Here is a 19,398-nt window from a genome sequence, read left to right on the forward strand (position 1 = left end):
TGAATCTGAGATTGTGTGATGCATACCATATAATCAAACTCGCGGATACTTGTGTTGACATTGGAGTATCTAGGTGACATTAGGGTTTTGATTGATGTGTATCTTAAGGTGTTATTTTAGTATGAACTCTAGGGCTATTTGTGACACTTATAGGAATAGCCCAATAGATCGATCAGAAAAAATAACTTTGAGGTGGTTTCGTACCCTATAATAATCTCTTCGTTTGTTCTCCGCTATTAGTGACTTTGAAGTGACTCTTTGTTACACGTTGTGGGATTGTTATACGATCTAATTATGTTATGATTGTTGAGAGAACTTGCACTAGTAAAATTATGAACCCTAGGCCTTATTTCGAAGCATTGCAATACCGTTTTCGCTCACTTTTACCACTTGCTACTTTGCTGTTTTTATATTTTCAGATTATAAAACCTATATCTACTATCCATATTGCACTTGTATCACCGTCTCTTCGCCGAACTAGTGCACCTATACAATTTACCATTGTATTGGGTGTGTTGGGGACACAAGAGACTTTTTATTATTTGGTTGCAGGGTTGTTTGAGAGAGACCATCTTTGTCCTACGCCTCCCACTGATTGATAAAGCTTAGGTCATCCACTTGAGGGAAATTTGCTACTGTCCTACAAACCTTTGCACTTGAAGGTCCAACAACGTCTACAAGAAGAAGGTTGCGTAGTAGACATCACTCGCATATTTTGACCCGCCAGTGAGTAAGGCGTTCAGCCGGGCGTTTGAGGGGGTTTGAGGCGCCCAGCTGTAAATGCTCTTAGACCGTCCACAACCCGGACATTGCCTAGACCCAAAAAAGGCAGTTAGTTGGACATCTCAAATCCAACCCAAATGTCTAGGTTTTTTGGCACCCCTAAAATCCAATCCATATGTGAGGCAAATATGACGAAGTTCGAAGATGCCCAGAGTGGCCGCCACGTCGGACCGGCCCATGTTGCCCCACTCTGACCCCATATAAACCCCATATCATCCCCATTTGGACCAAACCTTAGCACTCTAGACTGCTCTGCTCCCTTCACACTCCGCTCCAGTCCGCACCCTCCTCGTATGTTCCCCTCCCGTCCCCATTGATTGGGATGCACTCGCCAAGTCAGATTCTAGCTCATTCAGCCACTGCTCCCCCCGAACGCGCCGGGTGCTCGTGCTCGTGGCTTCATGTGTTAGAGGAGCGTTTTGCTCGCCGTGGAAGGAAGTGGGTGGCACCGGCTAGATATAGATGGTTCGGTTGCGGGTCCTGCAGATTTGTGCGTGGGCCACTGCCCACCGACACGGAGGACGACCTCCTTTGCGACATCATCTGCCGATGCCCGTTGCCATCAACGCAAGTGCCAAGGCACTGAGGCCCAACATGGAGGTGTCCGAGTGGCTCGCGCTCTAGAGGGCAACGCCTTGCCAAGAGCAGGACCGCGCCCGCGCGACACCTGGACGGCCTCCCCTCCTCGTCCATCAATGAGATCACCACCACCGATGACGTTGCCATCCCTCTGGGCGCCGCCTATACCGAGGAGTACTACCGCCGCTCCGGAGACCCCAAGAGGAAGGTCGTCGAGGAAGTGGTGAAGTCCGGTGTCTGATATCTATCTTTTATCTACCATTTAGTTATAGATCATAGTCGATCGAGAACTTGCCATGTCTGATCTTTTGTGAGCTTGCTATGCCCGACTGTATAAATTTGCTGTATCTTATCTATGCTATGTCAAATTCATCAGACGTGTCCGGGCGCATCCTCGGACATACAGAGGCCAAATTTAGCAAGTCCAGCCGTAGATGCTATTATACACTTGTAAAAAAAAGAATGAAAATATCTTTTTCTTGAAAAGGAGGAAAATCTGGACAAGGAAGGACCTGAGCAGTACTGTTCCTTCCCGTTCCGTCCCTTGTTTTGGTCAAACAAGGCAAAACGCAAGGCAAGCAAAAAGAAGCAAGGCGGAGCAACGCTATCATGGCCTGCATTAACTGAATTTCTATTCTATTTGGGGCTCGCCCCCATTTCAGTTTCCAGCAATGGCCGCCAAACCAGCACGCGGAAGGATGGTCACTCTGAGGAGGACGGATCTCAACAAAAAAAGAAGACAAAAGGGATCTCCGGAGGATCGTTGATATAGGTATAATAACAAACAAAGAAACAAAGGGCGTGCAAGTAGACATACATGAGGCTAAATTCGGTAGCGCGCGAGCGTGGTACAGCTAGGTGGAGCAATTAAGCCAGCCGCACTGCATCGAGCCATACGAACACATGGGTGGCGACCTTGACTCGGCGCGCGATCAGATTAGATCAGATCAAGCTTCTTCGCTTTGCCAGTTGCAAAGCCAGCAGTAATTAAATCATAAACATCCGCGGTCAAATTAATTGCCATGTGATCCGTGCACATGTTTAATTGTGCTGTTATTTTACTAATACTACTACTGTGTAGCCTCAGCTTTGGAGTGAAAAAATGTGTGGAACGCAACGGAGCTGTCCCCGGATAACGGAGCTGATGCTCGGGACTGTACTACGTATCATGGGATCTCGGACGGCGAAGCTTTTACAGCGGCAGAGGATTCACGCGTCGTTCGCAGGCGCAGGCTTTGGCAGGAAGCAAATGACGCGCTCCCGATCACACGTAGCAGTAGCAGTACAGGGTTAAAAGGGGAGACGGTCCAGCAATGATGCGGCCATTGATGCCACGCAATCGAATCGACCTACCCTCCCTCCGTCTGGATCTCGTGCGCCCAGAAGCGAACGCGCTTGATTGATTGGTGTAAGAAAAGAAGAGAAAAGTAGTATTCCGAGTCCTCGCTCGCTCACTGTATACTGTAGCAGGAGTAGTACTAGTGCACTAACTAACGCCAGCCCACCAACCGGGCGAGCTTTTAGTTTAGTTAGTTTAGCTTAGGCGTCGTGGGGGTTAAGGCCCCTTAATCACGGGGTTCGTTTACCCTTTTGTGAAACGCCATGATGATGATGATTGAGATGTGGGAGTGTGTGTGTGTGTGTGTTAGTTCAGGTGTCGGTAGTCTGTGGCTGGCCAAAAGGGAGAGGTGGGCCGGCGAAAGCGTGTGATCGTGAATCTCTCTCTCACACACGCAGAGATATCAGACACTCGGAGCTAGTACCCATCTTTTCCACTGAAAAAAGGGCTAGAGCACGAGCGCGCGCTCTCCACCGTCCGATCAACCGCCATCGGACGGCCCACAAGCGAAGATGAGAACACTAGTACTACTAGCAAACAAAACAATCCCATGACGCGGCGATCCACATCACCACTTTTCCGTATGCGTCCGAACGGAATACCTGACCTGTGCGCCTTCTTCGTGCTAGCTGGAGCACGGCGCAGCTTGACGTGGCGGCAGTAATTAGCCCGCGTCGTCGTAGATTAAGCTCCCGGCCGGACGGGGCGCCGTCGTACGTAGACCGTAACCGCGCAACGGGGTCAACGCGCGCGCGCACGCACGAACGGAGCCACGCCCGCGCTCGCTCGCCGGAATGGCGACGAAAAGCAAGCTTACGATTTACTACCGAGAAGAGAAGAAGTAAGTAACCGCCGATGGGTTTCGGTGCAGGGCCAATTGCAGGCGCACTGTACCACGGAGTGTGTGTATGTACAAAGACAAGAAGCGACCAATCTACGGAGGCACATTGATTGCAGCTATGTTTGGTTCGCTACCATCTCCGGCCAAAGACCACAGCTAACACTGCTCCTCCGACTACCAAAAGTAACTGCGCTGTCGTCCAAAGAAGAAGAAATAAAAATGCAGCGTCCAATTCTGTCTGAAGAGAGAGAGAGAGAGAGAGGAGTTAAGAGGCGACCGAGATGTGCAGGCGGCCGGCCGCAGTAATCACGGACGCGCAGTGTTAGCTAGCTCCACGAACTGCTTGCTAATCCAAGAGCTCCAGTCGGTGGGCGGAGGCACGGGCGGGCCCACCGACAGAGACATCCGGCCCCAATCAACCCAGGCTGCCGCTGCTAACAATAGCAATAATAATAATAATCCGGATTGTGTATTATTCTCCTAACTAATCTCCGGCCACGGGCTAAAGGCGATGTGTGATCCTGATCGGGTCGTGGAGGAGCGGAGTAGTATAATGAAGAAAACGAGTATGTTGTGCTGTCACGGTCTGAGAGATAAAATATGGGCGAATAAGCGAGTGGGTTGGTGGGTCGAGATCATCATCGTCATCATCACCAGTGAACCAACGAACGCTCCCTCGCTCCACTTCGTACCGACACTTCTCTTCTCTCGTTGCAATGCAAATACGCCATCATCGGAACGGAACTCTTCTCCTCTAAATTATGATACTCATGCTAATGCTTATTTATTTTGTTTTGTTTTTTCTCGTTAGTTGGCGGGCTCCTTTCTCTCTTTCATTTCCTTTTTCCTACCGGTATCCCTCACGTCACCGTCCTTTCATCAGTTTCATCCAAAAAATCTCTCTGATTTTACACTCACTACGTTGCAGAGCGTAATTCTACTCAATAATACTACTATTTACTGTATGATTTCTTTTTGCCCAAGGACAGGGTAGGAGGAGGTGAAATTTCCAATCAATCTCCGTAGCAGAGTAGCGTTAGTACTGTGTGCGCATGGGCCAATTCGGGCACTCCTCCGTCGCCACTTTCCCCACGAGGATTTTCCCTTTTTTTTATTTTCCAGAAGAACAAACATTAGTAGCAGTAAATCCCTTTTTGTACCATGGATGCAGCGACCTTCTCGTCTCCTTTCCCAAGCAAAGCAGAGGATCCTCTGCAGGCAGACGCGTACAGGCTACCGAATTTTCACACTCGATCTTCTAAACAGAGAAATAGATGGCGCCCATGCTGTTTTTCCTCTCAAACAAAGCGTAACAACCTTGTTGACCAGTGCGAGACGGACACCCCAACTAACACAACCCCGTTCTCTCTCCAGTAGGAGTCTAGGGTCAACAGTCATCCGGCCCGGCCCGGCCCGGCCTCCGGTGCGTAGTAGCGCCAGACCGTCACCGACACTTTCTTCTCCCCCCTTTTTCTCTCTCTCTCTCTACAACTCTGATCGCACATGCGGCTCAGGAAAAAAAACTCCGCCCGCACATGCCAGGGGTGGTGGTTGCGCCGTGGTTACAAGCAAGGTACCGATTATTAACTCGTCGCAATAATAATAATAATAATAATTCAGAAGTAGGGAACCGACAGTCTAGAGAGAGAAACACAGGGGCGTGGATGGGTGTAGAGAGAGAAAGTGAGGGGAGGGGGGAGAGGAGGACCGACGGGCGAGCGAGTAGTACAAAAACTGGGGCGCATGTGAGGGGGAGCTGTCGAAACACACACACACACACAGGCACAGAGGCACAGCGGGTTGGGGGCGGCGATGAGCTGTTTCTAGGAGGGCAACCACCACCGATTCGTCCCGTCGCCGAATAAAAAAAAAAGAGAAGACACCACACCACATCGCACTGGTACTACAACACCAGGCGGAAGCCCCCAGCCCTTCCCCAATTCATTCCATTCGTTCCCCATTCCCCTCCTCCCCCGTTCGCATCCGCCGCCGCCCCGCCCCGCCGCGCCGCGCCCTCCGCCGAGAGTCTGAGCGCGGGCCTCGGGATCTGGGGCGCGGGGATCTGGTGGGCGCGCCATGGAGGCCAGCGCCGGCCTGGTCGCCGGCTCGCACAACCGCAACGAGCTCGTCGTCATCCGCCGCGACGGGGAGCCAGGGGTGAGTGCCCGCCCCCGCTTCCCCCTTCGCTTCTGGTTCTGGTCTGTCTGGGTCGTCGGCGCCGCGGAATCCGCGCGCGGGGGTTCCGGAGGCTGTTCTTCTCCGTGTCGGTCGGCGGTGGTGCTGAGATTTCGGTTGCCGTTTCTCAATCTGTTTTGTTCGTGCGTTCGTGCGTGCAGGCGAGGCCGCTGAAGCAGCAGAACCGCGGCGCGTGCCAGATTTGCGGGGACGACCTCGGGCTCGGCCCCGGCGGCGACCCCTTCGTCGCCTGCAACGAGTGCGCCTTCCCCGTCTGCCGCGACTGCTACGAGTACGAGCGCCGCGAGGGCACGCAGAACTGCCCGCAGTGCAAGACCCGCTACAAGCGACTCAAGGGTTTGTTCCACTCTCACTCTCGGCCCACCCTTCCCAATGCCGCGACCGACCGACCGAGCTCACCCCCAATTTGGATGGGATTTGACGCGTTTTCTGGCTCGGATTTGGTTGCAGGGTGCGCGCGTGTTCCCGGGGATGAGGAGGAGGACGGCGCCGACGACCTGGAGGACGAGTTCAACTGGAGGGACAGGGACGACTCGCAGTATGCCGCCGAGTCCATGCTCCACGCCCACATGACCTACGGCCGCGGCGGCGACCTCGACGGCGTGCACCAGCCCTTCCAGCCCAACCCCAATGTTCCCCTCCTCACCAATGGCCAGATGGTAATTAATTAATTAACCACCCGCAAATCTCACACTCCTCTGCCATATCAGCAGCTTATGTGCCTTACTGGATGCTCAATTGCTCACTGTGATGCCCCCTGTTTGTAGGTCGATGACATCCCGCCGGAGCAGCACGCCCTTGTTCCTTCCTTCGTCGGCGGCGGGGGAAAGAGGATCCACCCGCTCCCTTATGCTGACTCCAACCTTCCTGGTGCGCATTTGGAAATATCATCATCTTCTACTAGCATTTAGCTGTAACAATGGTTCAGGGATACTGATGGTTGTTGTGATGCAGTGCAACCAAGATCCATGGACCCATCCAAGGATATTGGTTCCTATGGGTATGGGAGCGTTGCCTGGAAGGAGAGGATGGAGAGCTGGAAGCAGAAGCAGGAGAGGCTGCATCAGGCCAGAAATGATGGCGGTAAAGATTGGAACGGTGATGGCGACGATGCAGATCTGCCACTGTACGACACTAGAAACTCGCTTGGCATCCTTCAGTTTGGTCTTTAGTGCATTTCTGATTAATTCTTGATTTTAACAGCATTAGTGTCGGTCAAACAGACTAGAGATTTCATGCTCCACTAGAGTGTCGCGATGTGCTCCGTAGAGGACCTAAAATGCCAAAAGAATATCCAGTAGATTGTCGCGATGCGCTCCGTAGAGGACCTAAAATGCCAAAAGAAGATGTACATTTTGCTAAAACATGGAAACAAACCGGCGAATTCATATTCCTTAGATCTATCTTAAAACTGCTGCATTTGTCTAAGCTGGGTGAAGATGTAACTGCGCAAGTGCCATTTAGTAATGACTACATGCTAGAAAAAATAATAGTTCTCTGTTTATTTGTATCTTTGACTGCAAGGAAGAAAATTCTATCTGGTCTTTGCTTAGACAAAACTTTTTTTGTTGTAAAATGTGTTACTAGACTCTGTACTTGAGTACTAACTTTTTCTTGACTTTATTTACCAGAATGGATGAAGCTAGGCAGCCACTGTCCAGAAAGGTTCCCATTCCTTCAAGCCTGATTAATCCCTACAGGATGATCATTGTGATCCGTTTGGTGATTGTGTGTCTCTTCTTCCACTATCGTGTTATGCATCCGGTGCATGATGCATTTGTTTTGTGGCTCATATCTGTCATATGTGAGATATGGTTTGCCATGTCTTGGATTCTTGATCAATTCCCCAAGTGGTTCCCTATTGAGAGGGAGACTTACCTTGACCGGTTGACATTGAGGTTGGTTACTGCTGCCACCTATTAATACTTGCCTTCTGTTATTCTCCCAAAGTTATGGAACTAACTGCTTGTGTTGTATTGTTAGGTTCGACAAGGAAGGCCAGCCATCTCAACTCGCCCCAGTTGATTTCTTTGTCAGTACGGTCGATCCCGCAAAGGAGCCTCCGCTGGTCACAGCAAACACTATCCTATCTATCCTGGCGGTAGATTATCCGGTTGACAAGCTCTCTTGCTACGTTTCTGATGATGGTGCTGCCATGCTGACATTCGAAGGATTGTCTGAAACATCTGAATTTGCAAAGAAATGGGTTCCTTTCTGTAAGAAGTATAGCATTGAGCCTCGTGCTCCAGAGTGGTACTTCCAACAGAAGATAGACTACCTGAAAGACAAGGTGGTACCAAACTTTGTTAGGGACAGGAGAGCAATGAAGGTGCATAATTTCATCCACTTTGCTATGTTCCTTCAGTTGATAGAAGTGTATGCTAATTTTGGCCATGTCTTCTTTTACAGAGAGAGTATGAGGAATTCAAGATCAGAATCAATGCCTTGGTTGCTAAAGCCCAGAAAGTTCCTGAGGAAGGATGGACCATGCAGGATGGAACTCCCTGGCCTGGAAACAATGTCCGTGATCACCCTGGAATGATTCAGGTATGCTTATTACAGTTTGTGGTGCTATCCAGTCTATATGCTGACATCAAATGATTCTTCCTTTTTTCCCCCTTTTCCCACTTTGCCCTAATGAAGTTCGATTTTGTCTACCATTAGGTCTTCCTTGGTCAAAGTGGTGGCCTTGATGTGGAAGGAAATGAGCTGCCTCGATTGGTTTATGTTTCAAGAGAAAAACGGCCAGGCTATAACCATCACAAGAAGGCTGGTGCCATGAATGCATTGGTAATAATAACATTTTGAATGCATTTTCGGCCAGTCTTCTCTATAGCTAGTAGTAGCACACAGTTATTTTAAGTTCCCTTCTAATGGTTGGCTCTTCTACAGGTCCGTGTCTCTGCTGTGCTAACGAATGCTCCATATATGCTGAACTTGGATTGTGATCACTATGTGAACAACAGCAAGGCAGTCAAGGAAGCAATGTGTTTCATGATGGATCCTTTGGTAGGAAAGAAAGTTTGCTATGTGCAGTTCCCACAAAGATTCGACTCCATTGATCGTCACGATCGATATGCTAACAAGAATGTCGTCTTCTTTGATGTAAGACTTGGATTTCATGTTTCTGAGATATTTCTCTTGTTTACATTCTGTGTAACTTTGATGAAGTTTCCCTAACATTTGTCTCATACAGATCAACATGAAAGGTTTGGATGGTATTCAAGGCCCCATCTATGTTGGTACTGGATGTGTCTTTAGAAGGCAGGCGCTGTACGGTTATGATGCTCCCAAAACAAAGAAGCCACCGTCAAGGACTTGCAACTGCTGGCCAAAGTGGTGTGTGTGCTGTTTCTGCTTTGGTAACAGGAAGAACAAGAAGAAGGTTACCAAGCCTAAGACAGAGAAGAAGAAGAGATTGTTTTTCAAGAAGGAAGAAAATCAATCACCTGCGTATGCACTCAGTGAAATTGACGAAGCAGCTGCAGGTATCACTCAACTTCCAGCATTTTGGTTATTCTAGAAATATCTTCATTAGTTAGTATTAACATGACCTACATTGCAATGTTCTTGGCAGGAGCTGAAACTCAGAAGGCTGGTATTGTAAATCAGCAGAAGTTAGAGAAGAAATTTGGCCAGTCTGCTGTTTTTGTTGCATCAACTCTTCTTGAGAATGGTGGTACCCTGAGGTGTGATAGTCCAGCTTCTCTTCTGAAGGAAGCCATACATGTCATTGGCTGTGGCTATGAAGACAAGACAGACTGGGGAAAAGAGGTAAAGTCTGGAGCTTGGTTGCTGTGTGCTGATTAGGTCGTCCAAATATCTGTTGCCTAGTAGTAATCATAATCCATTTGTTTATTTATTTATTGCAGATTGGCTGGATCTATGGATCAGTTACAGAGGATATCCTGACTGGGTTTAAGATGCATTGCCACGGCTGGCGATCGATTTACTGCATACCTAAAAGGCCTGCATTCAAAGGTTCTGCGCCTCTCAATCTTTCGGATCGTCTTAACCAGGTTCTTCGGTGGGCGCTTGGGTCTATTGAGATCTTCTTCAGCAATCATTGCCCTCTTTGGTATGGGTATGGTGGTGGACTGAAATTTTTGGAAAGATTTTCCTACATCAACTCCATCGTTTATCCTTGGACATCTATTCCACTTCTGGCTTACTGTACGTTGCCGGCCATTTGCTTGTTAACGGGGAAGTTCATCACTCCAGAGGTAAAGCTTACCCAACTTGTAGTTCTATGCGCTGTGAAGCGGCAAGTAGTGTATGATTTAAACCTTACCCTTCTCTTTTGGTTCTGTCTTGCAGCTTAGCAATCTTGCCAGTATCTGGTACATGTCGCTTTTCATCTGCATTTTTGCTACGGGTATTCTGGAAATGAGATGGGCTCGTGTAGCGGTTGACGATTGGTGGAGGAATGAGCAGTTCTGGGTCATTGGAGGTGTCTCTGCCCATCTCTTTGCCGTGTTCCAAGGACTTCTCAAGGTGATAGCTGGTGTGGACACAAGTTTCACCGTCACAACAAAGGCTGGAGACGATGAGGAGTTTTCGGAGCTGTACACGTTCAAATGGACAACCCTGTTGATACCCCCGACCACCCTTCTCCTGCTGAACTTCATCGGGGTGGTTGCCGGCATCTCCAACGCTATCAACAACGGATATGAGTCATGGGGGCCGCTCTTCGGGAAGCTCTTCTTCGCCTTCTGGGTGATTGTCCATCTTTACCCGTTCCTCAAGGGTCTTCTCGGAAGGCAGAACAGGACCCCGACGATCGTCATTGTCTGGTCCATCCTGTTGGCTTCTATCATCTCGCTCCTGTGGGTGCGTGTGAACCCTTTCCTCGCCAAGACCGACGGCCCTCTTCTGGAGGAGTGCGGTCTGGACTGCACCTAGGAGATCAAAAGGATCGACGATCAAAATCAGTCATCATGTGGAGTAATTTTGAAGGTGTTTTTGTGCCCATAATTTTTTTCTCTTCCATTCCTCCATCCCCTGTGTAGATAGAAAACAAACATGCAACAAGTGTTAAGTTATTGGTTTTGTTCCATGGTGGGTAGCTGGGCCTCATATATGCAAAATATTTGGGCAGACGGGAGGCTGCGGCAACCCTTCTTCACCTCACCTCTGTGCAGTTCGGCCACGAAGAAGAAAGAATACAGCCAGCAAGTCAGTCAGTCAGTTCCAGTGTTGTTTAATTGTCCAGCCATCCAGCAATTCTTTATTTGTTGACCTTGATTTAAATGGAGAGGATAAATGTATGTAAGTGAGCCGAAACTGAGAGCTGTCGTCTGTATGCTATGCCCGAAGGATGTATTATGTATGTACAAACTGAAAACAACTTGTATTTTCTCTCTGTAAGGCAAGAATGCCGTTTGTAATAGAGGAAGCTGCACATTATTTATCTAGCATGTTTTGGTAATTCTAAGCTGGAAAAATGCCTGCATGCTTGCTGCCCATTCATCTGCACATTGTTAGTTTGTCATCTTCGTGTTCCCCTTTCTAGTTCTACTAGTTGTATGCTTCATCTGCTCACCATATTTCTAGTAGTGTAGTTATCAGGAAAAAAATTGAAAGCCTGCCAGGATTCTTAACTCTGAAGGGATGGTGCTGTGGCTTTGGCTTTGCGCCCTGCGATTCTGCGACCGACCAACAGCTAGCTATGAATTCCGCCCACATGGTTAGCGCTGGATTTGCTCGCCCGTGGTCCATGGTTACACGCAGCAGTGCGGGTGCAGTGTAGGCGCAGTACAGCTGGGTGGAATCGCACGGAGCGCAGGCACAAGGGTGCGCCATGCCACATAGTACTTGACAAAAGATATGACTGCACATGCACGTGCCATGCCATGTTCGCCGCTGCCTGCCGGCCCCGGCCCCAGCGCACCGCTCGCTAATGCTAAATGGCCTGCTGCTTGATCCACAGAGCCATCTATATATAGAATTAGTAGATCCTAATAACACCGGTAGTTTGTTTGCTGCTGCCGGACGCTGAGCACGGGCATGCACAGTCCAATTCTGGCTCCTGCCGCACCCGCATCCGGCACTTCGATCTTTCTGCGATCGATCCCTTTCGAGCCTCCCTTCTTGCTGTCGGTGGCTCATCCTGATCTGATCTGAATATCTGATCAGGGCTTGCATGATGGTTAGGTTAGGTTAGGATAGGGTAGATTAGGCTTTAGAGGTTAGGTGGCACGTACCTTCCGCATCCAGCTTCTTCTCCATTATTTTTCCCCTTTGACGTACAATGATTTGATTGATGCACAAAAGAAAGGGAGGCTGCATATATGGCTCGTGGGTGCGTAACTAATCAATCAATGATGATCGGCGGGGAAAAAAGAGGTAAAGGCAGGCGTCGCGTCGGTCATGGAAATGATCAAGGTTTGCGTGTGTGTACGCATGGGTGGTTGCGGTTGACGGTGAAGTGAACCGTACGTCGACGTCGATCCGATGGGACGCGCCAACGAACGAGCGGAGACCCGGCCAGCCGGTGCCATCTGTGCTTGCCTTGCCTCGAACAACCATCGTCGGTGCGCTGGTTAATCCTCGGTACTACTACCAGTCGGTAATGCTGCCTACCAGCTTAGCTTCAGATTTGATCTTGCCTGCGGCTTGTCAGTGGGTGGACTGGCCGGCGTTGTGTAAGATGCAACTTGTGTGTATGCTCCCTGCGCCTGCGCGTTTGTAGCACTAGCACGTACTAATTCGCTTGTAATTTCTCGACAAGCATACGTACGTACGTACATACTCCATTATGCAGACAAGTCGAATCGAAGGGAAAGAGCTACGTACCTAGTGCTACTGTGAGTAGCCAGGAGGCTCGATCGGACCGCTGCTCTTGATCAGTCCCTCTCTATCATCTTGCTTACCGGAAAAGATGACGAGAGCTTGATTGATTAATCAGCCGGCCCGCCGGCCGGCCGGAGAATACGATGATAATGTAGTCTGTGTGCAAGTTGGGCACCACGCATGCCATCTTCACGCCTAGCCATGTACATTAACCACGACCTGGATCTGGAACGCCCTAAAAGAATGCATGCATGGAACCTTCCTCCGATCCGGCTTTACTTACTCGAGCGCTGAAAAGAGTAATTTTCTTTTACCTGCTCGATCGCTGAATAGAGTATGTGGCTACTACTACTTGGCACGTACTTTTAGTGGTCAACGCGCGCAAATGGCCAGTATAGTTAGCGAAGCAGATTGAGATAGATGGACTAAATCAATATGCTCTACGGATCTACATGTAGTTTTTATTATTTTCTATGTTCGTTATATTATCATGATTGAAGATGAATAGATCGGCCGCCCTATCCACCGTATCTGGTGCATACATGGCAGAATCAATGACCAGATGATTATCCAAATCAAATCAAAGAGTCACTCATCCTACTGTCAGTCGTCGTCCGGCTCAGACCGAGCAGCAGCAGCATCGAGCTAGCATTTAATTCCATCTCTGTCTGGCTGCAAATGGGATACCACCATCTTCAAATTAAGTTTAATTAAGCAATACTACTGGTAGAACTCCATCTACTAGCAATAGAAAAATCCATCCATTGTCCTCTGTAACAGCGCTCTGAAAACGTAAAAGAATGGAACCTTCTCATCAGATTTTTACTCGGCTGGCACTTAGTTCAGTAGTCAACGCGAATGGCTAGATGGCTACTAGCTGGCTAGCTTGCTAGACAACTGGATGTATAGATAGACTAGGTTGGTCATAGTGGTGATGACATAGAGACCTTCATTTATTATTTTATAATTATTTTTCATTGGATAATATTCCCTCTGTAGAGATATAAAATCGTTTAGATCAGTAGCTTCATATGTCTCTCTCTTCTTTAATTAAAAAAAAACTCGACCAAGGGGAGAGAAATCCCGAAGGCATTATATTGTAAGGTCGAGAAAAGGCCCCGAACACCGGCTTACGCAGCGCAAGTATACGCAGCGAGGGGCCTTTTTTTGGTAAGAACCAGGATTTGAACCCTGGTTGATAGCCCCGCTCCAGGAGGTTTAGGGTTTAGGGTTCACATCATCCTTTTTCGCCTATATGGCATGCATATTACTTTCTTTTTGCAGGAAAACATTTGATCTATTCATCTTCAATCATGGTAGTACAACGAACATCAGAAATAATTAAAATTACATCCAGATTCATAGACCACCTAGCGACGACTACAAGCACTGAAGCGAGCCGAAGGCGCGCCGCCGTCATCGCCCCTCCTTCACCGGCGCAGACCAAAACTTGTTGTAGTAGACAGTCAGGAAGTCTTTGTGCTAAGGCCCCATCGGACCAGCGCATCAGAACAACAACTATCGCCGATGAAGAGCGTAGATCGGAAGGATCCAATCTGAAGACACAAAAATGTAGACCAACGACGATCAGATCCAAGCAAATCCACCAGAAGTAGATCCACCGAAGACACATCTCCACACACCCACCGACGACGTTGTTGGGGAACGTAGTAATTTCAAAATTTTCCTACGCACACACAAGATCATGGTGATGCATAGCAACGAGAGGGGAGAGTGTGTCCACGTACCCTCGTAGACCGAAAGCGGAAGCGTTAGCACAACGCGGTTGATGTAGTCGTACGTCTTCACGATCCGACCGATCCAAGTACCGAACGCACGACACCTCCGAGTTCAGCACACGTTCAACTCGATGACGTCCCGCGAACTCCGATCCAGCAGAGCTTCATGGGAGAGTTCCGTCAGCACGACGGAGTGATGACGGTGATGATGTTGCTACCGACGCAGGGCTTCGCCTAAGCACCGCTACGATATGATCGAGGTGGAATATGGTGGAGGGGGGCACCGCACACGGCTAAGAGATCAAGAGATCAATTGTTGTGTCTCCAAGGGGTGCTCCCTCCCCGTATATAAAGGAGTGGAGGAGGGGGATGGGGCCGGCCTCCCTAGGCGCGCCCCATGAGGAGTCCTACTCCCACCGGGAGTAGGACTCCCCCCTTCCAAGTGGGAGTAGGAGAGGAGAGGGAAGGAGAGAGAGGGGGAAAGGAAAGGGGGGCGCCGCCCCCTCCTTGTCCAATTCGGACTGGGGGGAAGGGGGCGCGCGGCTGCCCTTGGCCGCCCCTCCTCTTCTCCACTAGGGCTCAATAGGCCCATTAGTCTCCCTGGGGGGTTTCGGTAACCCCCCGGTACTCCGGTATATGTCCGAAACTCCCCGAAACCATTCCGGTGTCCGAACATAGTCATCCAATATATCGATCTTTACGTCTCGACCATTTCGAGACTCCTCGTCATGTCCGTGATCACATCCGGGACTCCGAACTACCTTCGGTACATCAAAACACAAAAACTCATAATACAATCGTCATCAAAACTTTAAGCGTGCGGACCCTACGGGTTCGAGAACTATGTAGACATGACCGAGACATGTCTCCGGTCAATAACCAATAGCGGAACCTGGATGCTCATATTGGCTCCTACATATTCTATGAAGATCTTTATCGGTCAAACCGCATAACAACATACGTTGTTCCCTTTGTCATCGGTGTGTTACTTGCCCGTGATTCGACCGTTGGTATCTCAATACCTAGTTCAATCTTGTTACCGGCAAGTCTCTTTACTCGTTCCGTACTGCATCATCCCGCAACTAACTCATTAGTCACATTGCTTGCAAGGCTTATAGTGATGTGCATTACCGAGAGGGCCCAGAGATACCTCTCCGACAATCGGAGTGACAAATCCTAATCTCGAAATACGCCAACTCAACAAGTACCTTCGGAGACACCTGTAGAGCACCTTTATAATCACCCAGTTACGTTGTGACGTTTGGTAGCACACAAAGTGTTCCTCCGATAAACGGGAGTTGCATAATCTCATAGTCATAGGAACATGTATAAGTCATGAAGAAAGCAATAGCAACATACTAAATGATCAAGTGCTAAGCTAACGGAATGGGTCAAGTCAATCACATCATTCTCCTAATGATGTGATCCCGTTAATCAAATGACAACTCATGTCTATGGCTTAGGAAACTCAACCATCTTCGATTAACGAGCTAGTCAAGTAGAGGCATACTAGTGACACTATGTCTATGTTTCCGGTTAATACAATTCTAGCATGAATAATAAACATTTATCATGTAATAAGGAAATAAATAACAAATTTATTATTGCCTCTAGGGCATATTTCCTTCAGTCTCCCACTTGCACTAGAGGCAACAATCTAGTTCACATCGCCATGTGATTTAACACCAATAGTTCACATCACCATGTGATTAACACCCATAGTTCACATCGTCATGTGACCAACACCCAAAGGGTTTACTAGAGTCAATAATCTAGTTCACATCGCTATGTGACTAACACCCAAAGAGTACTAAGGTGTGATCATGTTTTGCTTGTGAGAGAAGTTTAGTCAACGGGTCTGCCACATTCAGATCCGTATGTATTTTGCAAATTTCTATGTCAACAATGCTCTGCACGGAGCTACTCTAGCTAATTGCTCCCACTTTCAATATGCATCCAGATTGAGACTTAGCGTCATCTGGATCAGTGTCAAAATTTGCATCGACGTAACCCTTTACGACGAACCTTTTGTCACCTCCATAATCGAGAAACATATCCTTATTCCACTAAGGATATCTTTGACCGCTGTCCAGTGATCTACTCCTAGATCACTATTGTACTCCCTTGCCAAACTCAGTGTAGAGTATACAATAGGTCTGGTACACAGCATGGCATACTTTATAGAACCTATGGCTGAGGCATAGGGAATGACTTTCATTCTCTCTATTTTCTGCCGTGGTCGGGTTTTGAGTCTTACTCAATTTCACACCTTGTAACACAGGCAAGAACTCTTTCTTTGACTGTTGCATTTTGAACCACTTCAAAATCTTGTCAAGGTATGTACTCATTGAAAAAACTTATCAAGCGTCTTGATCTATCTCTAGATCTTGATGCTCAATATGTAAGCAGCTTCACCAAGGTCTTTCTTTGAAAAAACTTCTTTCAAATACTCCTTTATGCTTTCCAGAAAATTCTACATTATTTCCGATCAACAATATGTCATTCACATATACTTATCAGAAATGCTGTAGTGCTCCCACTCACTTTCTTGTAAATACAGGCTTCACCGCAAGTCTGTATAAAACTATATGCTTTGATCAACTCATCAAAGCGTATATTCCAACTCTGAGATGCTTGCACCAGTCCACAGATGGATCGCTTGAGCTTGCACATTTTGTTAGCACCTTTAGGATCGACAAAACCTTCTGGTTGTATCATATACAACTCTTCTTTAATAAGTCCATTAAGGATTGCAGTTTTGTTATCCAGTTGCCAGATTTCATAAAATGCGGCAATTGCTAACATGATTCGGACAGACTTTAAGCATCGATACGAGTGAGAAAATCTCATCGTAGTCAACACCTTGAACTTTGTCAAAAACCCTTTTTGACAAGTCTAGCTTTGTAGATAGTAACACTACTATCAGCGTCCGTCTTCCTCTTGAAGATCCATTTATTTTCTATGGCTTGCCGATCATCGGGCAAGTCAACCAAAGTCCATACTTTGTTCTCACACATGGATCCTATCTCAGATTTCATGGCCTCAGACCATTTCGCGGAATCTGGGCTCATCACCGCTTCCTCATAGTTCGTAGGTTCGTCATGGTCTAGTAACATGACCTCCAGAACAGGATTACCGTACCACTCTGGTGCGGATCTTACTCTGGTTGACCTACGAGGTTCGGTAGTAACTTGATCTGAAGTTTCATGATCATCATCATTAACTTCCTCACTAATTCGTGTAGGCATCACTGGAACTGATTTCAGTGATGAGCTACTTTTCAATTCGAGAGAAGGTACAATTACCTCATCAAGTTCTACTTTCCTCCCACTCACTTCTTTCGAGAGAAACTCCTTCTCTAGAAAGGATCCAAATTTAGCAACAAATGTCCTGCCTTCGGATCTGTGATAGATGGTGTACCCAATATTTTCTTTTTGGGTATCCTATGAAGACACACTTCTTTGATTTGGGTTCGAGCTTATCAGGTTGAAATTTTTTCACATAAGCATCGCAACCCCAAATTCTAAGAAACGACAACTTGGGTTTCTTGCCAAACCACAGTTCATATGGTGTCATCTCAATGGATTTAGATGGTGCCCTATTAATCGTGAATGCAGCTGTCTCTAATGCATAACCCCAAAACGATAGTGGTAAATCGGTAAGAGACATCATAGATTGCACCATATCCAATAAAGTACGGTTACGATGTTCGTACACACCATTACGCTGTGGTGTTCCGGATGGCGCGAGTTGCGAAACTATTACGCATTGTTTCAAATGAAGACCAAACTCGTAACTCAAATATTCTCCTCCACGATCAGATCGTAGAAACTTTTCTTGTTACGATGACTTCACTCTGAAATTATATGAACTTTTCAAATGTTTCAGACTTATGTTTCATTAAGTAGATATACCCATATCTGCTCAAATCATCTGTGAAGGTCAGAAAATAACGATACCCGCCGTGAGCCTCAATACTCATCGGATCGCATACATCAGTATGTATTATTTCCAGTAAGTCAGTTGCTCGCTCCATTGTTCCGGAGAACGGAGTCTTAGTCATCTTGCCCATAAGGCATGGTTCGCAAGCATCAAGTGATTCATAATCAAGTGATTCATAATCAAGTGATTCCAAAATCCCATCAGCATGGAGTTTCTTCATGCGCCTTACACCAATATGACCTAAACGGCAGTGCCACAAATAAGTTGCACTATCATTATTAACTTTGCATCTTTTGGCTTCAATATTATGAATATGTGTATCACTACGATCGAGATCCAACAAACCATTTTTATTGGGTGTATGACCATAGAAGGTTTTATTCATGTAAACAGAACAACAATTATTCTCTAATTTAAATGAATAACCGTATTGCAATAAACATGATGAAATCATATTTATGCTCAACGCAAACACCAAATAACACTTATTTAGGTTCAACACTAATCCCGAAAGTATAGGGAGTGTGCGATGATGATCATATCAATCTTGGAACTACTTCCAACACACATCGTCACCTTGCCCTTAACTAGTTTCTGTTCATTCTGCAACTCCCGTTTCGAGTTACTAATCTGAGCAACTGAACTAGTATCAAATACTGAGGGGTTGCTATAAACACTAGTAAGGTACACATCAATAACATGTATATCAAATATACCTTTGTTCACTTTGCCATTCTTCTTATCCGCCAAATACTTGGGGCAATTCCGCTTCCAGTGACCAGTCCCTTTGCAGTAGAAGCACTTACTCTCAGGCTTAGGTCCAGACTTGGGCTTCTTCACTTGAGCAGCAACTTGCTTGCCGTTCATCTTGAAGTTCCCCTTCTTCCCTTTGCCCTTTTCCTTGAAACTAGTGGTCTTGTCAACCATCAACACTTGATGCTCTTTCTTGATTTCTACCTTCATCGATTTCATCATCATCAAAAACTCGGGAATCGTTTTCGTCATCCCTTGCATACTATAGTTCATCACGAAGTTCTACTAACTTGGTGATGGTGACTAGAGAATTCTGTCAATCACTATTTTATCTAGAAGATTAACTCCCACTTGATTCAAGCGATTGTAGTATCCAGACAATCTGAGCACATGCCCACTGCTTGAGCTATTCTCCTCCACCTTTTAGCTATAGA

The 19,398-nt window shown here is 47.3% G+C and overlaps 1 protein-coding gene across 2 annotated transcripts; it reads left to right on the plus strand.

Moving 5' to 3' along the window:
• Positions 1–5,219: 5,219 nt before the first annotated feature.
• On the plus strand, positions 5,220–11,166 carry LOC109773113 (probable cellulose synthase A catalytic subunit 3 [UDP-forming]). 2 transcript variants are annotated; one of them, XR_002235256.4, is made up of 15 exons: positions 5,300–5,699; positions 5,879–6,074; positions 6,189–6,397; positions 6,506–6,608; positions 6,693–6,864; positions 7,370–7,636; positions 7,722–8,067; positions 8,148–8,285; positions 8,403–8,528; positions 8,631–8,843; positions 8,935–9,226; positions 9,316–9,512; positions 9,611–9,961; positions 10,056–10,694; positions 10,837–11,166. XR_002235256.4 is itself a non-coding variant. In XM_020331807.4 (14 exons), the coding sequence occupies exons 1-14, from the start codon at positions 5,619–5,621 to the stop codon at positions 10,638–10,640; spliced, it is 3,276 nt and encodes a 1,091-aa protein (XP_020187396.1). In that variant the 5' UTR covers positions 5,220–5,618; the 3' UTR covers positions 10,641–11,166. The 2 variants fall into 2 exon arrangements, 1 of the variants encoding a protein (XP_020187396.1); XM_020331807.4 differs by having other exon boundaries at positions 5,220–5,699; positions 10,056–11,166.
• The last annotated feature ends 8,232 nt before the right edge of the window (positions 11,167–19,398 follow it).

This window comes from Aegilops tauschii, chromosome 5 (genome assembly GCF_002575655.3).
Source record: "Aegilops tauschii subsp. strangulata cultivar AL8/78 chromosome 5, Aet v6.0, whole genome shotgun sequence".
NCBI lineage: Eukaryota > Viridiplantae > Streptophyta > Magnoliopsida > Poales > Poaceae > Aegilops > Aegilops tauschii.